This window comes from Propithecus coquereli, unplaced genomic scaffold, assembly GCF_000956105.1.
Source record: "Propithecus coquereli isolate 6110/MARCELLA unplaced genomic scaffold, Pcoq_1.0 Scaffold189, whole genome shotgun sequence".
Taxonomy (NCBI): domain Eukaryota; kingdom Metazoa; phylum Chordata; class Mammalia; order Primates; family Indriidae; genus Propithecus; species Propithecus coquereli.
In genome coordinates, this window is record NW_012143745.1 from 421,238 (window position 1) to 442,621 (window position 21,384).

The following is a 21,384-nucleotide window of genomic DNA, read 5'->3' on the forward strand; positions in this document are numbered from 1 at the left end:
AAAATTTTAGATAAAGTACCTTACCTCATTTCTCATGATTCTCCAAAGATTCAGTGTAATTCGGCCAACGATATTTATCTCACTCATTGTATCTGATCCATACTCATCTCTTTCAGCTGCAAATCTGTTCTCAATTTTGTCATCTATAGAAATGAACAGAGATTGTATCAGGGCTCACAGACAACAAATTTTCAATCAAATTATGCCAAAGAAAGTGAGAATAATAAAAATTAAAGATGACAATTAAAGGGGAAATGTAATTCGGTCTATTTTACATTACACTTCGAGAATAATCATTATTTTGACTAAAAAAACAAATTTTCTTTCTTAAATTATGAAAATTTTATAAAATAAATATACCTGAAATCTCTCCCTCCTTCTTTCCCTCTGTGTGTCTCTATATATATATATTTAAATAATAAACCCTATTTCTTTAAATTTGGTAATTTCTGGTGCTTTTTTTTTTAAGAGATGGGGGTCTCATTATGTTGTCTGGGCTGGGGTACAGTGGCTATTCATAGGCATGATCATGGTGCACTGCAGCCTGGAACTCCTGGGCTCAACTGATCCTCCCACTTTGCCTTCCAGAGTAGCTGGAGCTACAGGTGCATGGCACCGCGCCTGGCTTGGTGCTCTTTTTATTAACACATAATGTACAACATTTCTTTGATATTTGTATGAACAATGTTCAGTGTTAAACTGCTCATTTCTTGGAAAAACTGGTAGAGTTTTTAACCTAAATAATTCTCTGAAAATTTGTTGACACCCATTAATGATGTTCACATTCAGGATGAAATTCTCTTAACTGCCTATAGAGAATTAGATGAAGAGTTCCTCCTGGCAAATGGACTTGTGAGTCTAGCTTCTTAGGAGATGACTTTACCTGGAATAGAAATTAAAATGTGTTTCTCAACTACATAACACTAGGTATATGTGAATGTTTACAATTAGAAGCTCTAGAATAATAAAAATATTTACTATACACTGAATGACTATTATGTTCTAGGAACTTTATTTCTAGGAATATTATTTCTTTTATTTTAATACAATATCTCTATGAAGTTAGTATAATTTTCATTTGATATGACAAAAAATCCTACTCAGAAATGTTATAAATTACCCCAGGTCATATAGTAAGAGAACTAGTATTCTAAACCTGGATTATCTTATTCCAAAGAACATGTACACCCATCCACCTAACTTTCTTTTTTTCTTTTTTAAAGAGATAATGTTTAAAAGTTGATTTTTTTCCATTTACCAAACACATACAATGTATATGTCACAATCGCCCTGTGAGATAAATTCTATTATTATCCCTGTTTTACAGATGAATAAACTGAGGCAAGGATAGGTTAAGTAACTTGCTTCACATCATATAGCTAGACAGTGGCACAGCCAGGATTTGAATCCAGGCAATCTTTCTCCAGAATCAGTGCTTTTTACCACCACTATACTGCCTCCCCAACCATATCCTTTCTATTGTACCACGTTGCTTCACAAATAGTTTCAGCAGTGATTCTGAAAGGACTTCAGCTTTCATTCACTCTTCTGATCCAGAGTCAAATGTCTTACCTGTTACAACTAGTTAACAAATGCACCTGAATGAACACTAGTGATGCCTCCACTGAATATTCAAAAACCTATCCCAAAAAAGATTTTGGAAAAATTGAGCTATACCACTGTTTCTATCACACAAAGGACCCAGAAGCTACAAAAACTCATGCAATGAAAAACCAAACTTGGTTAAAGTATCTGTGCCTTTTTATTCCAATCTTTTGCAAAGCTCAAAATATTTACTGTCCTTGAATCTTCCAGCTTCAACCTTTCCCTTTAAATTTACCAACACTTAAGACATTTTATTGAAGTAATAACCTCTCCCAAGTGGTCTCTTGATTAATTTTATCAATTTTATATTTGGTCTTTCTGCCTCCCAAATTTTAAGTTATTTTGTTCTAGTTGGATTTGTGGGGAGACTTTGAAACAAGTTTATTAAAAATCCTGTGGTTACAGAGAAAACATAATTTTAAAAGTGAATTATAAACTCTAAGTAATTTGGATATGAATAGTATTACTCCCATTTTCAATTAGAACCAAATTTTGGAAACAGCCTTCAAAATTCATGCGATTTTTTTAGCCTGATGCCCAAATAAAAGTCAAGGATTAGTGAACTATTAGTATTCCGTAACCTATCCTGTCCTTTATCAACCAAATGGATAAAAAATAGAATCAGACAAACAGAATAAAATTATGGTACATCAAATCAAAGAAATGTTACGTACCTTCATAATGATTATGAAGATTATCTCATAATACAGAAAAATGTGTGATAAGGTACCAGATAAAGGAAGTAAAATAGAAATGGAATATATGATATGATTATTAAAAATATAACTATATGAGAAAAAGACTGAAATTTTAAAACTCAACAAATACACTAACAGTATATATAGCAGTGAGATTAAATTGCTCTGTAGTTGAACCATAAAACATTCACAATACTACGTACCTGGCACCCGAGAGATCATCTGACATAAGTTAACACTTAAAGCAGCAGCCCTTTGTAAGAGATAGCCCCAGGAATGCATCTGAATCTCATATCCTAACAGAATATCAGGATCATACCTAAAGAAGAAATGAAAAAATTAAACAAGTACCAAACATCTGAACCTTTAACCAGAGGAATTGTTTCTTCATCATAGAAAGTACAAAAATAAAAATCTATATTCTATAATGGTTCTCAGATGGAGAAGGGATGATAGAGCAGTACCTATATACCTATAGAATTTTTACACAGGAAGGGATGGGTGGTTAGAATACTCGATTTAAAAAAAATTTTTTTTTTAAATTTTTTGAGAAAGGGACTTGCTCTGTTGCCTGGGCTAGAGTGCAGTGGCATCATCATAGCTCAATGCAGTCTTAAACTCCTGGGGCTCAAGAGATACTCCTGCCTTGGCCTCCCAAAGTGCTGGGATTACAGGTGTGAGCCACTGCGCCCGGCCAGAATACTTGATTTGAAACTACTTTTGTAAAGTAGGTGTAGTTTTTACTTAGACTGTGTATTTGTTTGATATGACTTGAGAAAGAGGCTGATGGAAATTGGGTGGGAGGCACGCCATTACCAGTGAAATGGGTATGGCAAGGTGAAGTGTGAGGGTATGTGTGGGTCTTTGAAAAAGATCTCCCAGGTCATTCTATTGCCACTTCTCTACCTTTCTAATCTATACTGTCCTTAAACAGTTTTAATACTGAGAAGAAAATGATAATACCTTCCTTTTCTCATTTAATTTTAGTAATGATGGGTCCTCACATGAAATAAGTTATAAGTAATGATAAGTTTGTCCTCCAAACTTAAGAGGAAGGTGATTTGGCTTAATGGAAGAATGAAATATTAGTAGAGGTGAGATTAATGTAGGGAATTTAGGAGAAAAATGTACTCATTGTGGTCACAGAATTGCACTGGTAAAACTGAACTTACAATCTGCATCCAACTCAGAAGGAGCCTTTTTGTGGCTCTTCTTAGAAGCTCCATGTTGTAACCACCATGGAGGAATGTTTGGTTATAGTATAAGAGAAAACATGAAGATTTACTTCAAAGGGAAAATTGTAAGGGGAAGAGAGGAACTGATTATAGTCATAAGTTTTGAGAGCAAAACTACAGTTGCTCTATCAATGAGAAGCTCCAAATTACTCTAATTATTACATTCTTTATAAAAGCCCAAAGGTAGAATAAAATATCACAGAATTTAAAAAGTCGTGTTTTACATAACTACTCACGAAGTCACTCTGAATTGTATGACATGCCGCCTGTCCAAATTACATCACTTAACACCCTAAGCCTCAGCTAGGGTCTACAGTATTGGATTACACTGATTTACTGATATAACCTATCTATGGCTATTTTACAAGTTTATGGTGCAAAAATGGATCATGAGCAGATCACGAGATCTACTTTTAGAACTGATATGCTAATATCTTATACTTCCATAGCTACTTTCTTAAAATGAATGTTGAAAGACTTTAGTTTTTACTTAGTCAATAAAAATTAGACTGTCATAAGAATGTTTTCTGATTTTTAATCCTGGAGTATTTAAGTGGCTGATGTTAAAAGAACTGGGTTCAAACTTCTGTGATAGCATCCTTTTTATTTTTCTTATTCTCTAAAGGCCCTATGAAAGTACATTCTGTAATATAAATTTTAATACCTGGTGATCTGCTCATGACCCATTGCTTTACCATAGACTTGCAGAGCAGACTTCAAACTTGTTAGAAGAAAAAGCTAACAGACATATTATTCATGTGTTTTTCTCTATACAAACAGGGTTGTAATTTCTAAGAAAATGGCTTAATTTAATAAATGCTTATTAAATTAACAGAACAGCCAAATGCACCTCTTCACCAACCTATAAAAAAGTGTCTTCTTGGGAGAGAGTGACACAGGGCTGGTAATTCTGGAATGAAGAGTGGCACTGTGACATGAGCATGGAGAAGCAAGAGAAAGCAAGGCAATGAGCAACGATGAGGTGAATATGCAGATAGGAAGTCCAGAAAGATCTCAGGGCACTCAAAGAAACAGAAGTATCCTAACACCCTTCATGCTTAGTCTTCCAACATAACACTCAAAACCTTACCACATCTTTGCTGATACCAATTTCATCTCTTCTAATAAAGTTAAATTTTTCTTAGAGTGAAGATGGACTACCTATTTGTCCAGTACATCTCCTTTTAAAACTGTCTAATGGCTAAACTGGAGAAACTGGAGCAGAAGTATTCAAGTGGCTCTAAGGATCCTCAGGAATCAGAGATCTGACAGATTCCCATATACACACAAAAGAACACACACACGTGACTGCTTGGGTGCTGAGTGACTCAAAACAGGCCATTATAATGTGGCCATAGTTGATCTTGATCTTAAGAGAAGAATTTGGAAGATTCCTGGAGCTGCTATGACATATATTTCTAAAGACAGTTACAACATGAAGAGGATTCCAGATAATTACAGAGCCCTCCTGTTACAACTTCATCATTCATTCATTCATTCATTTAATGTCAGATGGGTAATATGCTAATGTCATAGCAAGGTCTGAGGTAGGCACATCTCACACATGAGTGTGAAAACCCAATCATCATGCTTATGAACTACAAAAGGATCTTTTATAACTTTTACAAAGATAATTCTTCTAATTTCTTCATCTGAATCTTTCTCATTCATGCAACATCTTGTTACAGCAAGAATTATTATTCTAGTCAGCTATCTGTTCTGTTGTGGCAACTGAGTTGACTAAGTATACCCATTTTTTGATAATGTTTTGAAAATAATTTCGTCTCAATAAAAATGTTGTCTATTTTTACAAACTGCTACTGCTCAGAAATGACTGCTGAAAAAAACAACAAAAAGTTATCCTGTGCTTCTCTTAACAGATTTATTTCACAGATCTTGTTTCTTTAGAAGAATTGTATAGTTGTTTCAATATTTTTCAGATATATTACATATATTTATTTTTTGACCTGGAGGCCATTTACTCTTCAAATTCAAAAGCCAAAGGATTCCATCTTTCTTCTGTGAAAGTACTTCATGACAATAACGAGGTCTTAATGACTTGTTCTTCAATTTCAAAGGAGTTTTATTCATTCTATCAGGTGTCTCAAAGTTACAGAAAGAACAAGGTTGGGTAGATGGGATTAGTGGTAAGGAAAAAGTAAACTGTGGATAAGATGGAAGCAGCAGAAATAGGAAAATGGTTTTATTTGCTTAGGTAGAAAAAGCTACTTCACAATTAATATTTTAAATAACCCACCAGCATCTATACAGATGAGCAATTAGGGTACTCTAACTAGGGTACTAGCAATGGGCATGGAGGGGAAGGAATGATCTTGAAAAATAATTCTGAGGTTAAATGGATAGGATGTAATGTAAATGTAATAGGATGTAGGGAAGAGGAAAAGGGAAGAACCACAGCTTATATTTAAGTTAGGGGGACTGGGTAAAATGTAAAATTAATAGTCCAAAGAAATACAGAAAGAGAAAAATGATTGTGACAAGAATATGATGGATTTGGTTTTACTTGTTTAACATTACATTACTTTTTGTGTTGGCAATCTGAGGAAGTACATATTAAGAACAGAAAAATAAAGACAATAAAACTCTTAAGTTGCATTTTATTTATATTTAGCACCTAGCACTGCAGTTAACATTTAAGTGCTAACTATATACCAGGCACCAGGCTAAGAGGTTTATTGGCATTATCTACCCATTTTACAGATGAGGAAAGCAAAGCTTAGAAACATAAACAACTTGCTCAAGACAAAAATACAGTGCTGGCTGACTGCAAAGCCTGTGTTAAATAGGTCCTCAAAGAATGAAATAACCTTCTTGGAGGGTTGCTTGGACCAATATATAAAGGATGCTACAGAATTGAAATGTTGATATTTAGGCGTTTTTCTTCTTTTTTAATAGTTTTATTTACTTTACCCCATTCTCCTTAAGGATGCTTTATTTTATAGACATTTAAGAAAGTTACTATACTTGCAAATGATTGGCAAAATTCTCAATCAGCAGGCAATCTTATTGTTCAATACACCTAAAAAGGAGAAGACAAGTATACACAGCCCAGGGACATTATCACATATGTGCTGGTATACAAAACGGTACTGACTGAAACTTCATACTCCTTTTGCTAAGTTGTTTGTAGAAATAAAAGTGTGGGCACTGAAAGTATCTGACATGTTGATGACAACTGCTGTGAGAAGACTAGGTAGGACTGACAATGACAAGACTCAAATGGATGGGAATCTATCCAGTCACAGTTCTATAAATACTAAAAATACTTTCCTCTTTTTTCCCCATAGAGTAGTAAGCAGTCGCATTAACATTCTTGATGCTCTGTCATTTAATTTTGTTTTGTAGAAAGCACATGTTCTGGTTTTCTAATTTTCAAAACAGTTTGTGTTAACTTATCTGGGATTCAATCCAGTAAGTCTGTAGAATATCATCTTGATCTTTAATACAGAATATTGGTTCAGTTTTTACAGGACAGAGTTCAACTACATAGGCAGAACAGAAATGAGTGAGGTTAACAACATGCTCAAGGATAGCTTTTATCTGTACATCAGGATCCAAAGAGTATTTTTTAGACTGCTTTAAGTATTTAAAAACCTAAACCCAGCAATGGGAAGAAAACTTAAATTCCTGGAAAGTGGAGCATTTAATAAGAAAGTCCATGGCTACTAAGAGTTACACTCTTGCAAAAATGTAAATGACCCACTTATTTTTAAGTTAAAATATTTTTGTTTTAAAAAGATCCTTTCCGTAATGTTGACAAGAATCTACTATCAACCTTAAGACTAACTACCAAATGGTCAAAAGAGATTTTTGAGCAACTGTGTGTGCAAGATTATGTACCAGATAGTGCTAAATTTATGAACAGATTGCATCTGAAAGCTTTTTGGAAATACTGGCTTGTTTAGAACTCAGCATAAAAAAAAGAGAAAGGTACTGAAATGGTGGCTGGCTCCCAAGGTAGAAACCTATTTAATGAATAATATGATTTAACTTTAGTACAATTTCCCATTATTTCAGCACCATGGAAAAACCATCCTAAAATCCAACTGGGAAGCCAGCAGCTAAGCAAATATTTCTCTTTCACTGGCCCCTCAATCTTGAAAATAGAATATATCCTGCTTTTCTATCCCTTATCTGATGGAAATGGTGATGGTGGTGGGAGATAAGTACAAAATCTTTCCAGGAATAACTCTACTTTCAAGGAACACAGGAAGGGATTCCCTTCTTCTTTCCTACCTTCACTTTTGTTATCTGCAACAGCATGAAAAGACGTTCTGAACAAAAATTGGCAAAATTAGAAAATACAAAACGATACCTCTTTATTATATTTGCAATTTCTTGGAAAAGTGCCTTCTCATCAGCAGCATAGGTAACTTCTAGTCCTGTAATTCCAGATCTAATAAGTAATGGGGTCTGATATCTGATATCTAAAAAATAAACAAACCGTTTATTGTTTACTTCATATAACAGCACATTATATAATAATATAATACTATATAATATAGAAATAACATCCCTTACTTTTAAGTGAAACTGTGCTACTGAAATATTTCTAATTAAGAAAGCATCCCCCAAAGTAAAAACATAATTAACTCAATTTCTTGAAAAATTTCTTAAAAGATTTTCTAGTTTAATATACAACTGGAAATTCAAATTTCGTATTTTCAGTTATTCTCCTGAAAAGTCTGCATTCACAAAATTCCCTAGATAACATACCACCCATGAAGAATTATTACTTTGTTTCTGTCTTTACTCTTCCTAATTGGAAGAGCTTTGCTTAGTAGAGAATTTTTTAATCAATGTTATGCTGAAAAATGTTTAACAATTACTTCTCCAGCAAAAAAAAAAAAAAAGCCCTGATTTGCATTGCTTGCCTATTTCATGATATAAAGACCCTCGCCCCCAATGGCTGGTTTTTTTTTTTTTTTTATTCCAGGGTATTGTGAGGGTACAAACATTACGGTTACACTTTATGTCTTTGCCTCACCCAAGTGCGGGTCAAAGGCATGCCCTTCCCCCCTACAGTGCTCCCCGTGTCCCTTAGTTGTGGATTTACCCCCCTGTCCCCCTATTCCGTAGAGAGTATTTCTGCCATGTGATCACCCTAGTGTTGATCAGTTAGTACCAATTTGATAGTGAGTACAAGTGGAGCCCGTTCTTCTGCTCTTGTGGTGCCTCACTTTGGATAATGGGCTTAAGTTTAATCCAGGAAAGTATAAGAGGAGCTAGATCACTGTCGTTTCTTATGATTCAGTAATATTCTATTGTAAACACATACCAAATTTTAATAATTCACTCATGGATTGACGGGCACTTGGGTTGTTTCCACATCCTTGCAATAGTGAGTTGTGCTGCCATAAACATTTGGGTGCAGATGTCTTTATCATAGAATGTTTTGTGCTCTTTTGGGTAGATGCCCAATAGTGCTATTGGCTGATTTCAAACTATCAAAGTGACATCGACTAGTTGAAAAAAATTCATGAAAATTCAATAATTGTTTTTGTGAGCTGGTGGTATGGGCCAGCTCAACCAAGCACACCACTTATTAAACTGCAAATTCTTATATGGTTTTATTCTGCGTTAAGACTTCCTCCTCGGCAGACTGAATTCACTTGTAATGGCTACCATTTAAAGCTGCAGACGACATGATGTTTTATAAAATGCCAGTATACTGTATGAAGAACCTCTGAACCAAAAGTATATGTATTTAGAAAGAGATATAAACAAAGTGAGAACATATCTTAAACCATATAAACCATTAACTTAGTCACAGTAGTAACTTCCTAAACAGAAACCCTGTATTAGTAGCAAAATACTTGCATAAGCATATATAAGGAAGACTGTACATCCAATCTAGAGATAATCATTTGATTCCTTATTAACAACAGTTTATAGAATAATACTTAGAACAAACTATATATGCTAATTAGAACTTTTATTAAGATCTTTATATTGTATTGCTTCTGACTTTTTAAAAAAAAATAGAGACAGGGTCTCACTATGTTATCCAGGCTAGAGTGTAGTGGCTATTCACAGGCATGATCATTGTGAACCATAGCCCTGAACTCCCAGGCTCAACTGTGATCCTTTTGCCTCAGCCTCAGGGTAGCTAGGACTAAAGGTGTGTGCCACCACACCTGGCTGCTACTGACTTCTGACAATAATTCAAGAAAGAATAATGAATCTAGGACACAGTTATATACAATCCGCTATACCCCTCTCTTTGCAAACATTTTAGAAAGGAATTCTTAAGCTTCTTTGGATTAGATCCCCAGCACAGAAATTCTCCCTGTCAAAAAGTTCATCCTAGGGTGGGCAAGTATATCGTTAATAAAAATGAACAATACCTTGACTGGAAACTGTCTTGTCTTTATCAATCACTATTACACCTGTGAGTTCTGTTTTTTCTGTATCTGGTAGTGGAGTGTCAGATGAGATGCAGTAGAACAGAGCACAGATTGGGTCAAATTCAGGATCTGGTTCTAAGTCTCGTCTAGTTCGAGCATGTAACTCCACACTGATTAGGGTAAGATTTTGTATCTATAAATGGAAACAAAAATTACGCTTTAAAAATTTTTTTGAAGACACACACAAAGCAGTTTGTTTCACTGAGCCTCTAAGGAAATATGTCTGTAAAACTACAGAAAATATGGCCTAAAATGACAAAGTCACAATTTAACACTCCACAGATTAAAACTAAAGATTTTTACTTCTAAGATTAGATTAAATCAATTCATGTTTTTGTTTCAGAAAATCTGCTTGTGCTCTAATTTCTCAATAACAACACTTAAAACTTTTTGTCTATTTAATAAAATTTATGCAGTGCCTCTCAATTCTGTCAATTCTGGTTTGAGAAACAGGATGACGAGTCTAAGTGGTTGTACACTGAAACCAAAGTCTGTCACTTTTTACTCTTTTTTATTTATTTTTTTTGAGACAGGGTTTCGCTCAGTTACCCACACTAGAGTGCAGTGGCATCATCATTAGCTCACTGCAACTTTGAACTACTAGGCTCAAGCAATCCTCTTGACTCAGCCTCCCGAGCAGCTGGGACTACAGGCATGCGTCACCACACCCGGATAATTTTTTTTTTTTTGTAGAGACAGGGGTCTTGCTCTTGCTCAGGCTGGTCCCATCTCCTGGCCTCAAGCAATCCTCCTACCTCAGCCTCCCGAAGTGCTAGGATTACAGGCATGAGCCACTGTGCCTGGCTACTTTTTACTCTTTATGCAGTTTAACTAAACTGTAGTTTTAACTAAAAAGAGAGGCTTGTTTTTTTTTTTTTTTTTTTTAGTTTAAAGTTTCTACTTATTAATTCACTACTACTTGACGGCTACTTAAACTTACGACTTTTGCATACACTAGGTAGTTTTTAATTATAGTTTTTCCTGGGGAACCTGTTACGGTATCAACTACACAACAGATTTTTACTCATATACACTTTCTCTTTGACAAATAATGCAAAAAAATTAATAGTTGCTTTTCACACTTATTTTCCTATACTAATAAAAACTCTTCCTTTACTTGATATCTTGTGATACAGGAAAAAATAAAAATAAAAAAATAAAAACTCTTCTTAACTGTAATCCTTAGTTTTCTTCCTAAAATCAAGACAAAGTAGGTAGAAACTCTAAGAAGAACAAAATATAGATTAAATTTCTGATTATAGCTGGAATTATGCCCTATCATTTTACCACATACATATATTCGCAATGGAAAATAGTAGACTACTGCTACAATATTGGTATTTATTCAGATCACATAAATTTAACAAAATTTGGATTTTGTATTTATCTTGCATGCAAACTGTTGAAGAAATGTAAATGCAAGGCTCTTACTAGTGATGGGAGTAGAATTTGGTAAATTGGGGTAAATGGAACCACTGAGTGTATTATGCTTTTATACATGTAAGAAATGCAAGTACATGAATAAAAAATTTCTGCAAAGAGACATAAAAAAAGTAGAACTACTTATTGCCTTTGCAGAAGGAAAATTCTAGCCTGAGGTGGCAGAGAAGCTTATTTTTCATTGTAAATCTTTTGTCCTGACTGAATTTTTCCATGAACATGCAATACTGTATGTGTTCATCATTAATTTTGTTATTAAATAATTTTTAAAATATAAAGAACATTAGTTATGTTTGTATAAGACTTAAATGAAAAAAATACAAATCCACCACTTTGCTCAGAAATACATATTGCTATTTCTATTTTAAAAATATTAATATTAAAAAATATCAAACCAAATGAAATCAGGAGCTAAGGGAAAGAGCTTTTACTTTTTAAATGCATACTCTTTATGACTTAATTTTTAACAACAAGCATGCACAAATCTGGTAAATGCAAAAATTTTAACTGGAAAATTTCTCCCACAAACCCAAACCTAACATAACATTCAGTTTAATTAGAAAAGGATGAACATATGGAAAGACTGTGAAGACAATCTCAGGTCAGAAGAGTGTTGGAGATTTATTTATTTACAAAGCCAAATTTTCACACTCAAATTTTGCCTTTCTATTCCTTGATATAAATGCATTACTGTGCTTATGGGTATTTTTTAAAGCAAACTACTCTACATAAAGAGATGGTGAGAGAGATGTAGTGAGTGTGACTAAGTAAGAGGGAGATAAGAAAAGGGGGGCAAAAATTACAACCCTTTTCTTGTGCATTGAGTATCGACATGCATAAGAGAGATTATCCCAGGGTAATGGAAATAGAGGGTAAGAATGCTATAGGCACAATATCCTACAGAAAGGAGAGAGGTATACAGATTTTTTGGTGTTCATTCCCTGTTTTGACCACCAGGAGGCTGTTATGTGCCTTGAGATGAGGAAAGCCTGTGTCAGGAAGAAAAAGCTGTCAGCAACACCCAGACCTCCTGAGTGAATTTGATTTCAAGAGGGCCTGTGATTCTGAAATGGGGTTACCCAGAAAATGTAGAAAATTACATTTTTCAAATAAGAGAATAATCAAATATAAGATGTCTTTTTGCTAAGGTCTATCACATTTACTTTAATAAATATTTCTGACAACATATTTTTATTTTCTGATTTCAGGTATACATTTCATAAGACATGTATTTCTGAGTTTATCACTTAATTTATCTGGGCTTTGAGGGTTAGTATAGTTCCGGGTACAAAATAGGGACTAAATGAATGCTGTTAAATGAAAAAAATGAACAAATGAGTAAATGAGGGAGTAAGACTATGTTCCAATCTAATTCTAAAAAAAATAATTCTCAGATCAAATTTAGGGTAAAAATGAGATTAATATTAAAATTTTTCTTTCAGTTTAGGTTAATCCAATCCTTCAAATAGTTTATGACAGAATTGAGGACAAAAAAACAAACTAAAAGATTAAATTACAACTTAAAAGTGGTTATTAATTCTCTGCTTTAAGGGCAAAGACATAAAACAACTATATAAACTAGCATTGTCCGATACTAATATTAATATTTATATTTTAATATAATGAAAGCCACATGTAATTTAAAAATTTCTAGTAGCCACATTAAAAAGAGCAAAAACAGATTAAATGAATTTAAAAACTTTTTTTTTAAGAGACACGGTCTTGCTCTGTCAGCCAGGCTGGATTACAGTGGTGTGATTATAGCTCACTGCAACCTCGAACTCCTGGACTCAAGTGATCGTCTTGCCTCAGCCTCCTGAGTAGCCAGGACTACGAGCGTGTGCCACTCATACCTGGCTAATATTTAAATTTTTTTTTTTTTTTTTTGTAGAGAAGAGGTCCCGCTATGTTGCCCAGGCTGGTCTTGAACTCCTGGCCTCAAGTGATTCTCCCACCTCAGCCTCCCAAAGTGCTGGGATTACAAGTGTGAGCCACTGCGTTTGGATGAAAAACATTTTTATTTAATCCAATATATATCAGTAATATTTCAACATGAAATCATATAAAAATTCCTGAGATACTTTACATTCTTTTTTGCACTAAGTCTTTGAAATCGGGTATGTATCTTACATTTATAGCACATCTCAATGTGTATGCTAAATTTTCTATGGAAATACACTGATCTATGTTTAGATATAAAATTTACGGTTAAAAATACTTTTATGTACCTAAAGTTGTTTCAAACATGCTTAAAAGTTTTCCAATAAATAAGTATCAGTTAATTAAAATTAGGTATCATTTAAAATTCAGGACCTGAATTGTATAAGCCAAATTTTAAGTTCTCAGTAGCCATGTTGCTAGTAGCTACCATAATGACAACACAGGTATAGAACAATAAAAATGTACTCTGATTTCCACCTCATTGCCAGTCAGATATGTGCTCTGAATTTTTTTTCTGTATACAAATAAATTTATAGTGACCCATTCACATATTCTTTCCAATCCACACTGTGACTGATGTACATTTCTGCAAGACAGAGTTCTACTCTTTGGCATAGAATCTACACTGTGAAGATGACTGGGTTATATAGAGATTACGTGAATGAATGAATCTATCTTCTGTAACAAGCTCTAATCCACTGAGTTAATCAAAGGGAAAATACAAGTAAATATCACATCTGGGATATGATATAACATCCTGATATAACAATCACCAAATAACAAAATATAGACTTCCCATCTTTTCTAACTTTACCTTTTATAAGCTGAATTTCAGTTATAAGATTTGTGAAACCACAAAGTAGTCTCAGCAACTTATAGATGCTTTAAAAGGTTTTCTATTAAATATATGAAATAGTTAAGAAATATAAGAACAAAATGAAGATTAATTAGGATAGAATTCTATGCATTCCTCCCTCATTAAAAAATTTTTATTTATTTATTTTTATAGAATAAAATGTAAGAGTCAAACACAGGTATATGTCCTTACTGTTGCAGTTTTACCTCATGTAAAGCTTTTGCCTCCTGTAAGTTTTGTATGCTGACTTTGAAACCATAAGTATTGTTTAAAGATGGTCCATCAATCTGAGAAGTTTCTTTCTTTGGGGTATTTACTGCTGCAAATTGATTCTATTAAAAAGAACACACATAGCCAGAAAAAGATAAATGACCAATCTTTTGATTACTTATTTCCACTTAGAAAATATGCTTTATGTATTTAGTAATAAATGATAAAACTTGTATCATCTCTTTAAGTTCAAGGAGAAATAGTGTTTAATTAACATTCTTTTCATGCTAGAAATTCAAGATAGCAGAACTGGACATATGCAGAAATATCTGATATAATCTATAAGCAAACCATATGTTGATCTCTGAGTTTACAAGCCCCAAATACTGAAAATAATAGTCTTGAGAGAGTTGACACTTATACCACATGGACGTTTATCTTGACCTTTCTTGGAAGTAAGAAAAGCAGGCAATCATTTATATAATTTGCAACTTCTTTGGCTAAAGTTTGTAAAAGATTTGAAATTCTGAATTTATATTTTACTGTAATACAACATGTGTCTGAAAGGTGAATTAAACAATGTAAATAATATTCACGAGTTTAGAAAAAACAGAATCTTTCCATTTCTTAAAAAATATCTTTTCTGATTTCTAAATCCATAAACTGTTTTCACCAAAGTGTTGACTTACATTCACAACACACTGGTACAGTACTTGTTTTTAATATATATAGCTTGTAATTCAATAATATTGTTTTATAAATGAAATTTTAAAAAGTATAATCTCAAAATAGAAATACTAAAATATATTTTATGTAGTTAATGATATTTATGAGAAGTGGCCAATATGGAAGTGATTTCTATCATCATGTATTTCCAAGGATACATGTCAAATGCATACTTTTTTCACATAACCATTTACTTCTAAGTATTGTCATATTTTTGGTATTTGAATAAAGACATATGACTTTTCAGAGTTTCAGCAGTAAATAATGCTCTCCTTTGCTACTTAGTAAAAATTAATAAGGTTATATTTGAGAAAAAAGTAATAAACCAAGAAAAAGGATATATTTTTGGTGGGATCAAAAATCACTTACTTGAGCTCTGCTGTCATTGGATTGTTCTGATTTTGCCAGTAATCAGTTAATGTATTTGTATCCTCATAATCCACATTTTGGCTATCATATTCACTTTCTCTGTAATATTTGTATTTACACATAAGAATCTTTTAGATCCCAACAACAAAAAAAAACTAAAAAAAAAATAGGCAATTTCTTGTTGTCTCAAAGATAAGTAAATAATGATGCAAAAAATCAGTAATAAAAATTTTTAAATTGAGACAAAATTATCAATTATGTAACTGAAATCTAAGAATAAGACTGGATCTTCCACTGATTTTTAAAAATGTTTAGTATAGTTACCTTTGCTTGTGTTAAGAGTACTCTTCTAAGAGAGTCAGTATTACTTCCTTTCTTATTACTCAACTTCTGGGTTTTTGGTTCTGTAGAAAAAAATTTCATATTTAACATGTATATCAAAATTACCTGGTTTTTTTTTAAACTTTTATTGTTCTAAATATTTAAGTACCACTTGTGAGTACTGTCCTATGAATTCCTCCAAAACTTCGTAACTTAAAAATGAAACTAATTCAAGCCTCTAATCTCCATCAAAGTAACCTTTAAATTTTGTATTTTAAAATAAATACTCTTAGGTTTTAATTACCAAGTTTTATACCTTAGTCATTACCCTAGGGTATTATTTAATTCATTTATTCACTTAGTTATCAAGTATCTATGATGAGAAGGAAAAGACATAGTGTCTACTTTCATGGGATCTAGAGAGAAAATCAGACAGTCATCAAAAACACAGAAAAACAAAATTATAACTGGAGTAAGTACAACAAAGGGGAATATAATTGGGAATGTTTATCTAGTCATGGAGATTATGGAAGGCTTCTTTGAACTGCATTCTGAATAGAGTAAGTAATTAACTGGAAACAGAGTGAGGCTTTTCCTTGATTACTGTGCGAAAAACCTGAAATTGCTAACAGTAGATAAGACGACTAGTGCAGGAGCCCAGGCAAGAGATGATGACAGCTTGGCTTAAGGCTGTGGTGGCAGAGGTAGAATGAAGTAGAAGGATTTGGGTTGGTTAGGAGATAAACAAATGATAGGACTTGGTAATGGATTGGAAACCAGTGTGGGTAGTGAGGGAATCAGGTGCGTGTTAAAAATATATTCTATGTTTCTGACTTGTGTAACTGACTGAGAAACGGAGGCACTATTCACTGAAATAAGAAAAACTGAAAGAAGAACAGATGGATCTCTATGTGTGGAAATGTATATATGTATATGAATGTGTTGGGGAGGTGGTGGTCAATGTGTATAGTGAGATCATGAGTCGGTTTTAAAAACATTGGTCTTGAAGTACCACTGAGCATTCAAGTAGAATACTCAAGTATATCCAGCATAGGCAGCTGGATATAGTGCTCTGGAGCTTAAAATAAAGTTCTGAACTGGAAATTAAAATCTGTGAGTTATCTGTAATAATCCTGTTGGTAGGAATTAGATCATTTAGGGAAAAATAAAAACGGCTTAAGCCCAAGCCTTAATAAACTCCAACATTTAGATAATAAATGAGAATAGTGAGAGGAGCCTCAAAGAAAAGCAAGTTGGAAGAAAAAAAGAGGAGGAAAGCCAAGGGGAGAAGCTCCAAGAAGGAAGGTGTGGTCAAATGGCTTCTCAGAGGGCATATGATAAGACTGAAGAATACCCAATGGCTTTAGTTACAAGAAGTTTATTGGGAATCGATACAAGAGCCATAATGGTGGAATGAGTGGAATGAGAATTCAGTTTAGAGTGGGCTAAGAAATGAGTAGAAGTCAACTAAATGTAGTTGTTAAACTAGCGAAATCGTTTAAGAAATTTGGCTTTGAAGGGGAGGAGAAAGAGAATTTGGCTGGAGATTTGAGGTCAAGGGAGGTTTTTGTTTTTGTTTCTATTTTTAAAGGTGCGAGAGGCTTGGGTATGTGTAAAAGTTAATGGGAAAAATCAAGTTGAGAAGAAGGTAAGGCTTCCGAGAGGGCTCCTGTCTTTTCCTAGAAGGCAGGAAGATAGGATGGAGGCAAAATAAGTAGATTTCACAGAGAAAGATGAAAATGTTTCCATATGATGACTTTCCAAGACATGACACAATAACAACTTTTTATTTGCTGAGCCTCAACTTCACTTAAAAGCTCAGATTTTTCATTGCACAGTCTAATGTTATCTTCATTTCTATCTTTGAAGAACAATTATGAAAACTTTCCATTATCTATACACTTACCTGTTGATAAAGGGCTAAGGTCAGTTACTTCAGGAAGCCTTTCCAGTTTTCTCTGTATGATTGGTGTACTATGAAGGCAAAATGATTCACATTTCCCTGTTCTTGCCCTAGCGTTAATTGGAGATATCACTAGTCGTTCCCGAGGCTCACTGCAGGGGCTCTTCTGTATACTGTTTTTTATTGGCTTTAAGAAATTCTCAACAGCCAAAGAACATAAATCCTCTACTGGTGATGAGGGTCTACCATCTCCATTTAATGTTCTGGAATCTGGGGATGTTGCTTGTTGCCAAGGGGGAATTACTGGAGAACCAGGAGGACTATAACTAACATAATAGTTATCATCATCATCTTCATCTTTCTCAGGATCACTTGCAGAGGCACCTGGTGGTAGTATCTGATTTTCACTTGCAGTTTGACTGCATCCTGTGGTTGGTACTTGTAAAATAATCTGAGAATTATCAACATCTTCCTCGGTATGTGCTGTAGTGGGGAGTGTATGTGGACTTACATCTACTTTTGGAGGCATTACAGATTTATCATCTGCGTTAACTGAAGAGCTAAAGTTCTCAGCAGATTTTACTCCAGTTGGCTCAATTTTAGGCAGTTTCTTGGAACGTTCATATTCTTCTTTGGCTTGAAGCCACACTTGAACCAGTTGTCGACTTGGGGCACATTTGCAAGGCATAATCACAATTTTTTTATCTTCGACCATTTCATGGCTATTACTTGACCCTTTATTGACAATTCCTTGGCCATTGCGAAGGGGTGAGCCTGGTCTTGGATTTTGAGTCATTGCTGAGAATGCTGTTTTCCACAGACGAAGTCCTTCCAAGGAAAAGTCTCCCTCAAACTCAGCCAGATCATTTGGAAGTCGAGTTTCCACCATGAGGAGCCGTCCACCAATCTCCCTATAAACGACATATTTTAGTACAACTGTTTTGTCTCAGAGAGCAATTTCTAAAATATTTAATTCCCTATCCTAGAGATTTTTAAAGTCCACTTTGGAGTCTTAAAAATGCCCATGTCTTTCTCTCCACAGTGTGCTCCCCCCCTGTTTTAGGCAGGTATCCTCTATCTTTAGTCTCAATACGCTTTTCTTAACAGGTAAATGACTATTACATCAATTTACTATATCTCTGGATTTTACCTACTCCTTTTTCCTATATTCTTTAGTATCTATAGTAATTTAGCAAAGCCAGTCAATTTAAATGAATCTTTGTACCCCACCCCCAAGTGCTCTCAAACATTAAAAAATCACACACAATTGAGGTAAATTACCCTAATTCTTTGTTCCCTTTACATGGCAGGGTTTAACACTAACATAAGAACTTAGGAGTTGGTAGAGTCCACAGGATGCATACCTTAAATGCTACTAATGTATGTATATGTGGGGAATCACTAATTAAAAGACAGTCTGGTTTAGTTTACAATAGTTATAAATATTAAGTGAAACCTGTCTTTCTCTAATCCATTCATACTATTTCTGCCTATTGTAGCAACATAAAATAAGTCTACTTTTTATTTCTCATGATAACTCTATTATGGATATGAAGATAGTTTTTTCAATCACTTCTCTTAAGGCATGATTCCCCAAATGTCCTGGTCATCAAAACTCAATTAACTGGATTCATGTTTTCTGATTTGGAGCTGAAGGAGGAACATCAGGTTTACCACAGTTCCTTGTCCTCTTTATATGGGAAGATTTTGGCCCTTCCTATTAACTCCGTAACCAGCATTCAGCACCTTCCCTGTACCCACTCCCTGGCTATGTGAAAAATTAAAAACAAAATTATTTCTGTTGTAGGAAATGAGTACATATACCATGTGATCATACCCACCTCTAATACTAATGATACAGAAGCCAAGAATAACGATAATGAATTGGTGAGGTGTGTAAATTCAGCTTTCTTGCACATTATCAGCAGCATGGTAACTGCTACAACTCACTGGGAAAAATTCATAATATATATAAAAAGCCTTAAATTTTTTAGTAATCCTACTTCTAGAGCTATAAGGAAAAACTCCAAAATAAATGCATTATGAAGAAGTACTAATTACATAATTTATCTAGTGACAAAACAGGATATAATTTTTCTTTCCAATAATATACACATGATAGAATATCATGTAGCCATTAAAATAATGCTTCAAGAATTTCATAAATTTGAAAAATGTTTATAATATCATATAATGTTAAGTGAGTGATCTGGAAACGATACTGTGACTATAGTAAGGTCACACTTCACAGAACAAAACAAAGTAAAAACTATACATTTAAACATTGAAAAAAAAAAACCTAAGAAAACAGAAAACACATCAAAATATTATAGAGGCTGTTATCAGGTAGAGAAATGGTATGATTTTTATTTCTTCTTTTATACTTCCTGAATTCTCTATATTGAATATATAGCTTCATATTTTAAAAATAGTTTTTAAAAAATGATTATTGTCCTTTTATTTTAGCTACAGGAGAAGTGTCAAAGTTGGACAATAACAACCAGTAACAACACAAATTCATGACTAGCACATAAGTTTGCTAACTAAAAATTTAAAAAATACATAAGGCTAAGGTAGAAAAAAAGTTTGATTAAAAAAATATACCATAATAACTACTGATAAAGTCAAAGTTCCCAAAATAATGGAAACTCATATCTAAGGAACAGACTGTAAATATTCTAGCAGTGAAATAAAGAGAAAGAGTCCTATGTGGGTTCTAAGCAAAACAAAACAAAACTGTGTGCTAGAAAGCAGGGGAAAGTGTTTCTGCCCTTCACTTTAAGTCACTATAGGAGGGAATTTCTACTCTACATATCTGGTCACCTTTTCTCACCCCCTTTTTAAAAAATAAATTTTATTATGTATATTTAAGGTATATAATATGATGTTATGAGATACATATATATGTGTATATAGTTATATATAAATATATATAGTAAAATGGTTATTATAGTGAAACAAATTAACATATCCATCATCTCATATTCTTACTTCTTTCTTAAAATGGACTCCTACAGGAATTATTGCTAATCTGTTGGGTAAAAGTCTGATATTCATTGTGGGATTTTTTTGGTTTTAATTTTTTATAAAAGACTTATTTTTTTTAAAGCAGTTGTAGGTTCACAGGAAAACTGAAAGGAGGGTACACAGATTTCTCATATGTGTGCCCCCACGCATGCATAGCCATTATCACCATCCCTCACCAGAGTGGTACATGTGTTACAAATGATGAACCTTCCTTGACACATCATAATCACTCAAAGTCCACAGTTTACACCTGGGTTCACTCTTGGCTCGATATGTTCTATAGGTTTGAACAAATGATAAATGACATGTATCCATATTGCATCTCCCACCCGCCCCCCACCCACCCATTGGAGTTAGGAACATGGTGTTTTGCTCCAGGTCAGTGTATATATGCAGTGTTGCTTCTGCTCTAGTTGGCTACTCATACTTCTTTCCATGATTTAGACTAAAGCAGGGATTGCCTTTGCAGTCTCAGTCATCCTCTTCTGCTTCTGACCAGACAGTTGAAATGAACTGCCTCTCTCTGCAACTGGTTAAGTATAAAAGTTCACAGACACATGGGCAGGAACAAGAACCATCATTTAAACCTCCTGGTTTAAGCTATGTTCTCCAATTTAGCTCTTAT

The 21,384-nt window shown here is 33.8% G+C and overlaps 1 protein-coding gene across 1 annotated transcript in view; it reads right to left on the reverse strand.

Moving 5' to 3' along the window:
* The window catches only part of REV3L (REV3-like, polymerase (DNA directed), zeta, catalytic subunit), a 178,973-nt gene that overhangs the window by 41,054 nt on the left and 116,535 nt on the right, over positions 1-21,384 (reverse strand). The window contains exons 14-20 of the mRNA XM_012642842.1: positions 17,736-18,643; positions 15,833-15,912; positions 14,410-14,535; positions 9,907-10,099; positions 7,875-7,986; positions 2,507-2,622; positions 25-143 (exon numbers count right to left, since the gene is read on the reverse strand). Coding sequence (XP_012498296.1) covers positions 25-143; positions 2,507-2,622; positions 7,875-7,986; positions 9,907-10,099; positions 14,410-14,535; positions 15,833-15,912; positions 17,736-18,643 — 1,654 coding nt within the window. The remainder of the gene's footprint in view (positions 1-24; positions 144-2,506; positions 2,623-7,874; positions 7,987-9,906; positions 10,100-14,409; positions 14,536-15,832; positions 15,913-17,735; positions 18,644-21,384) is intronic.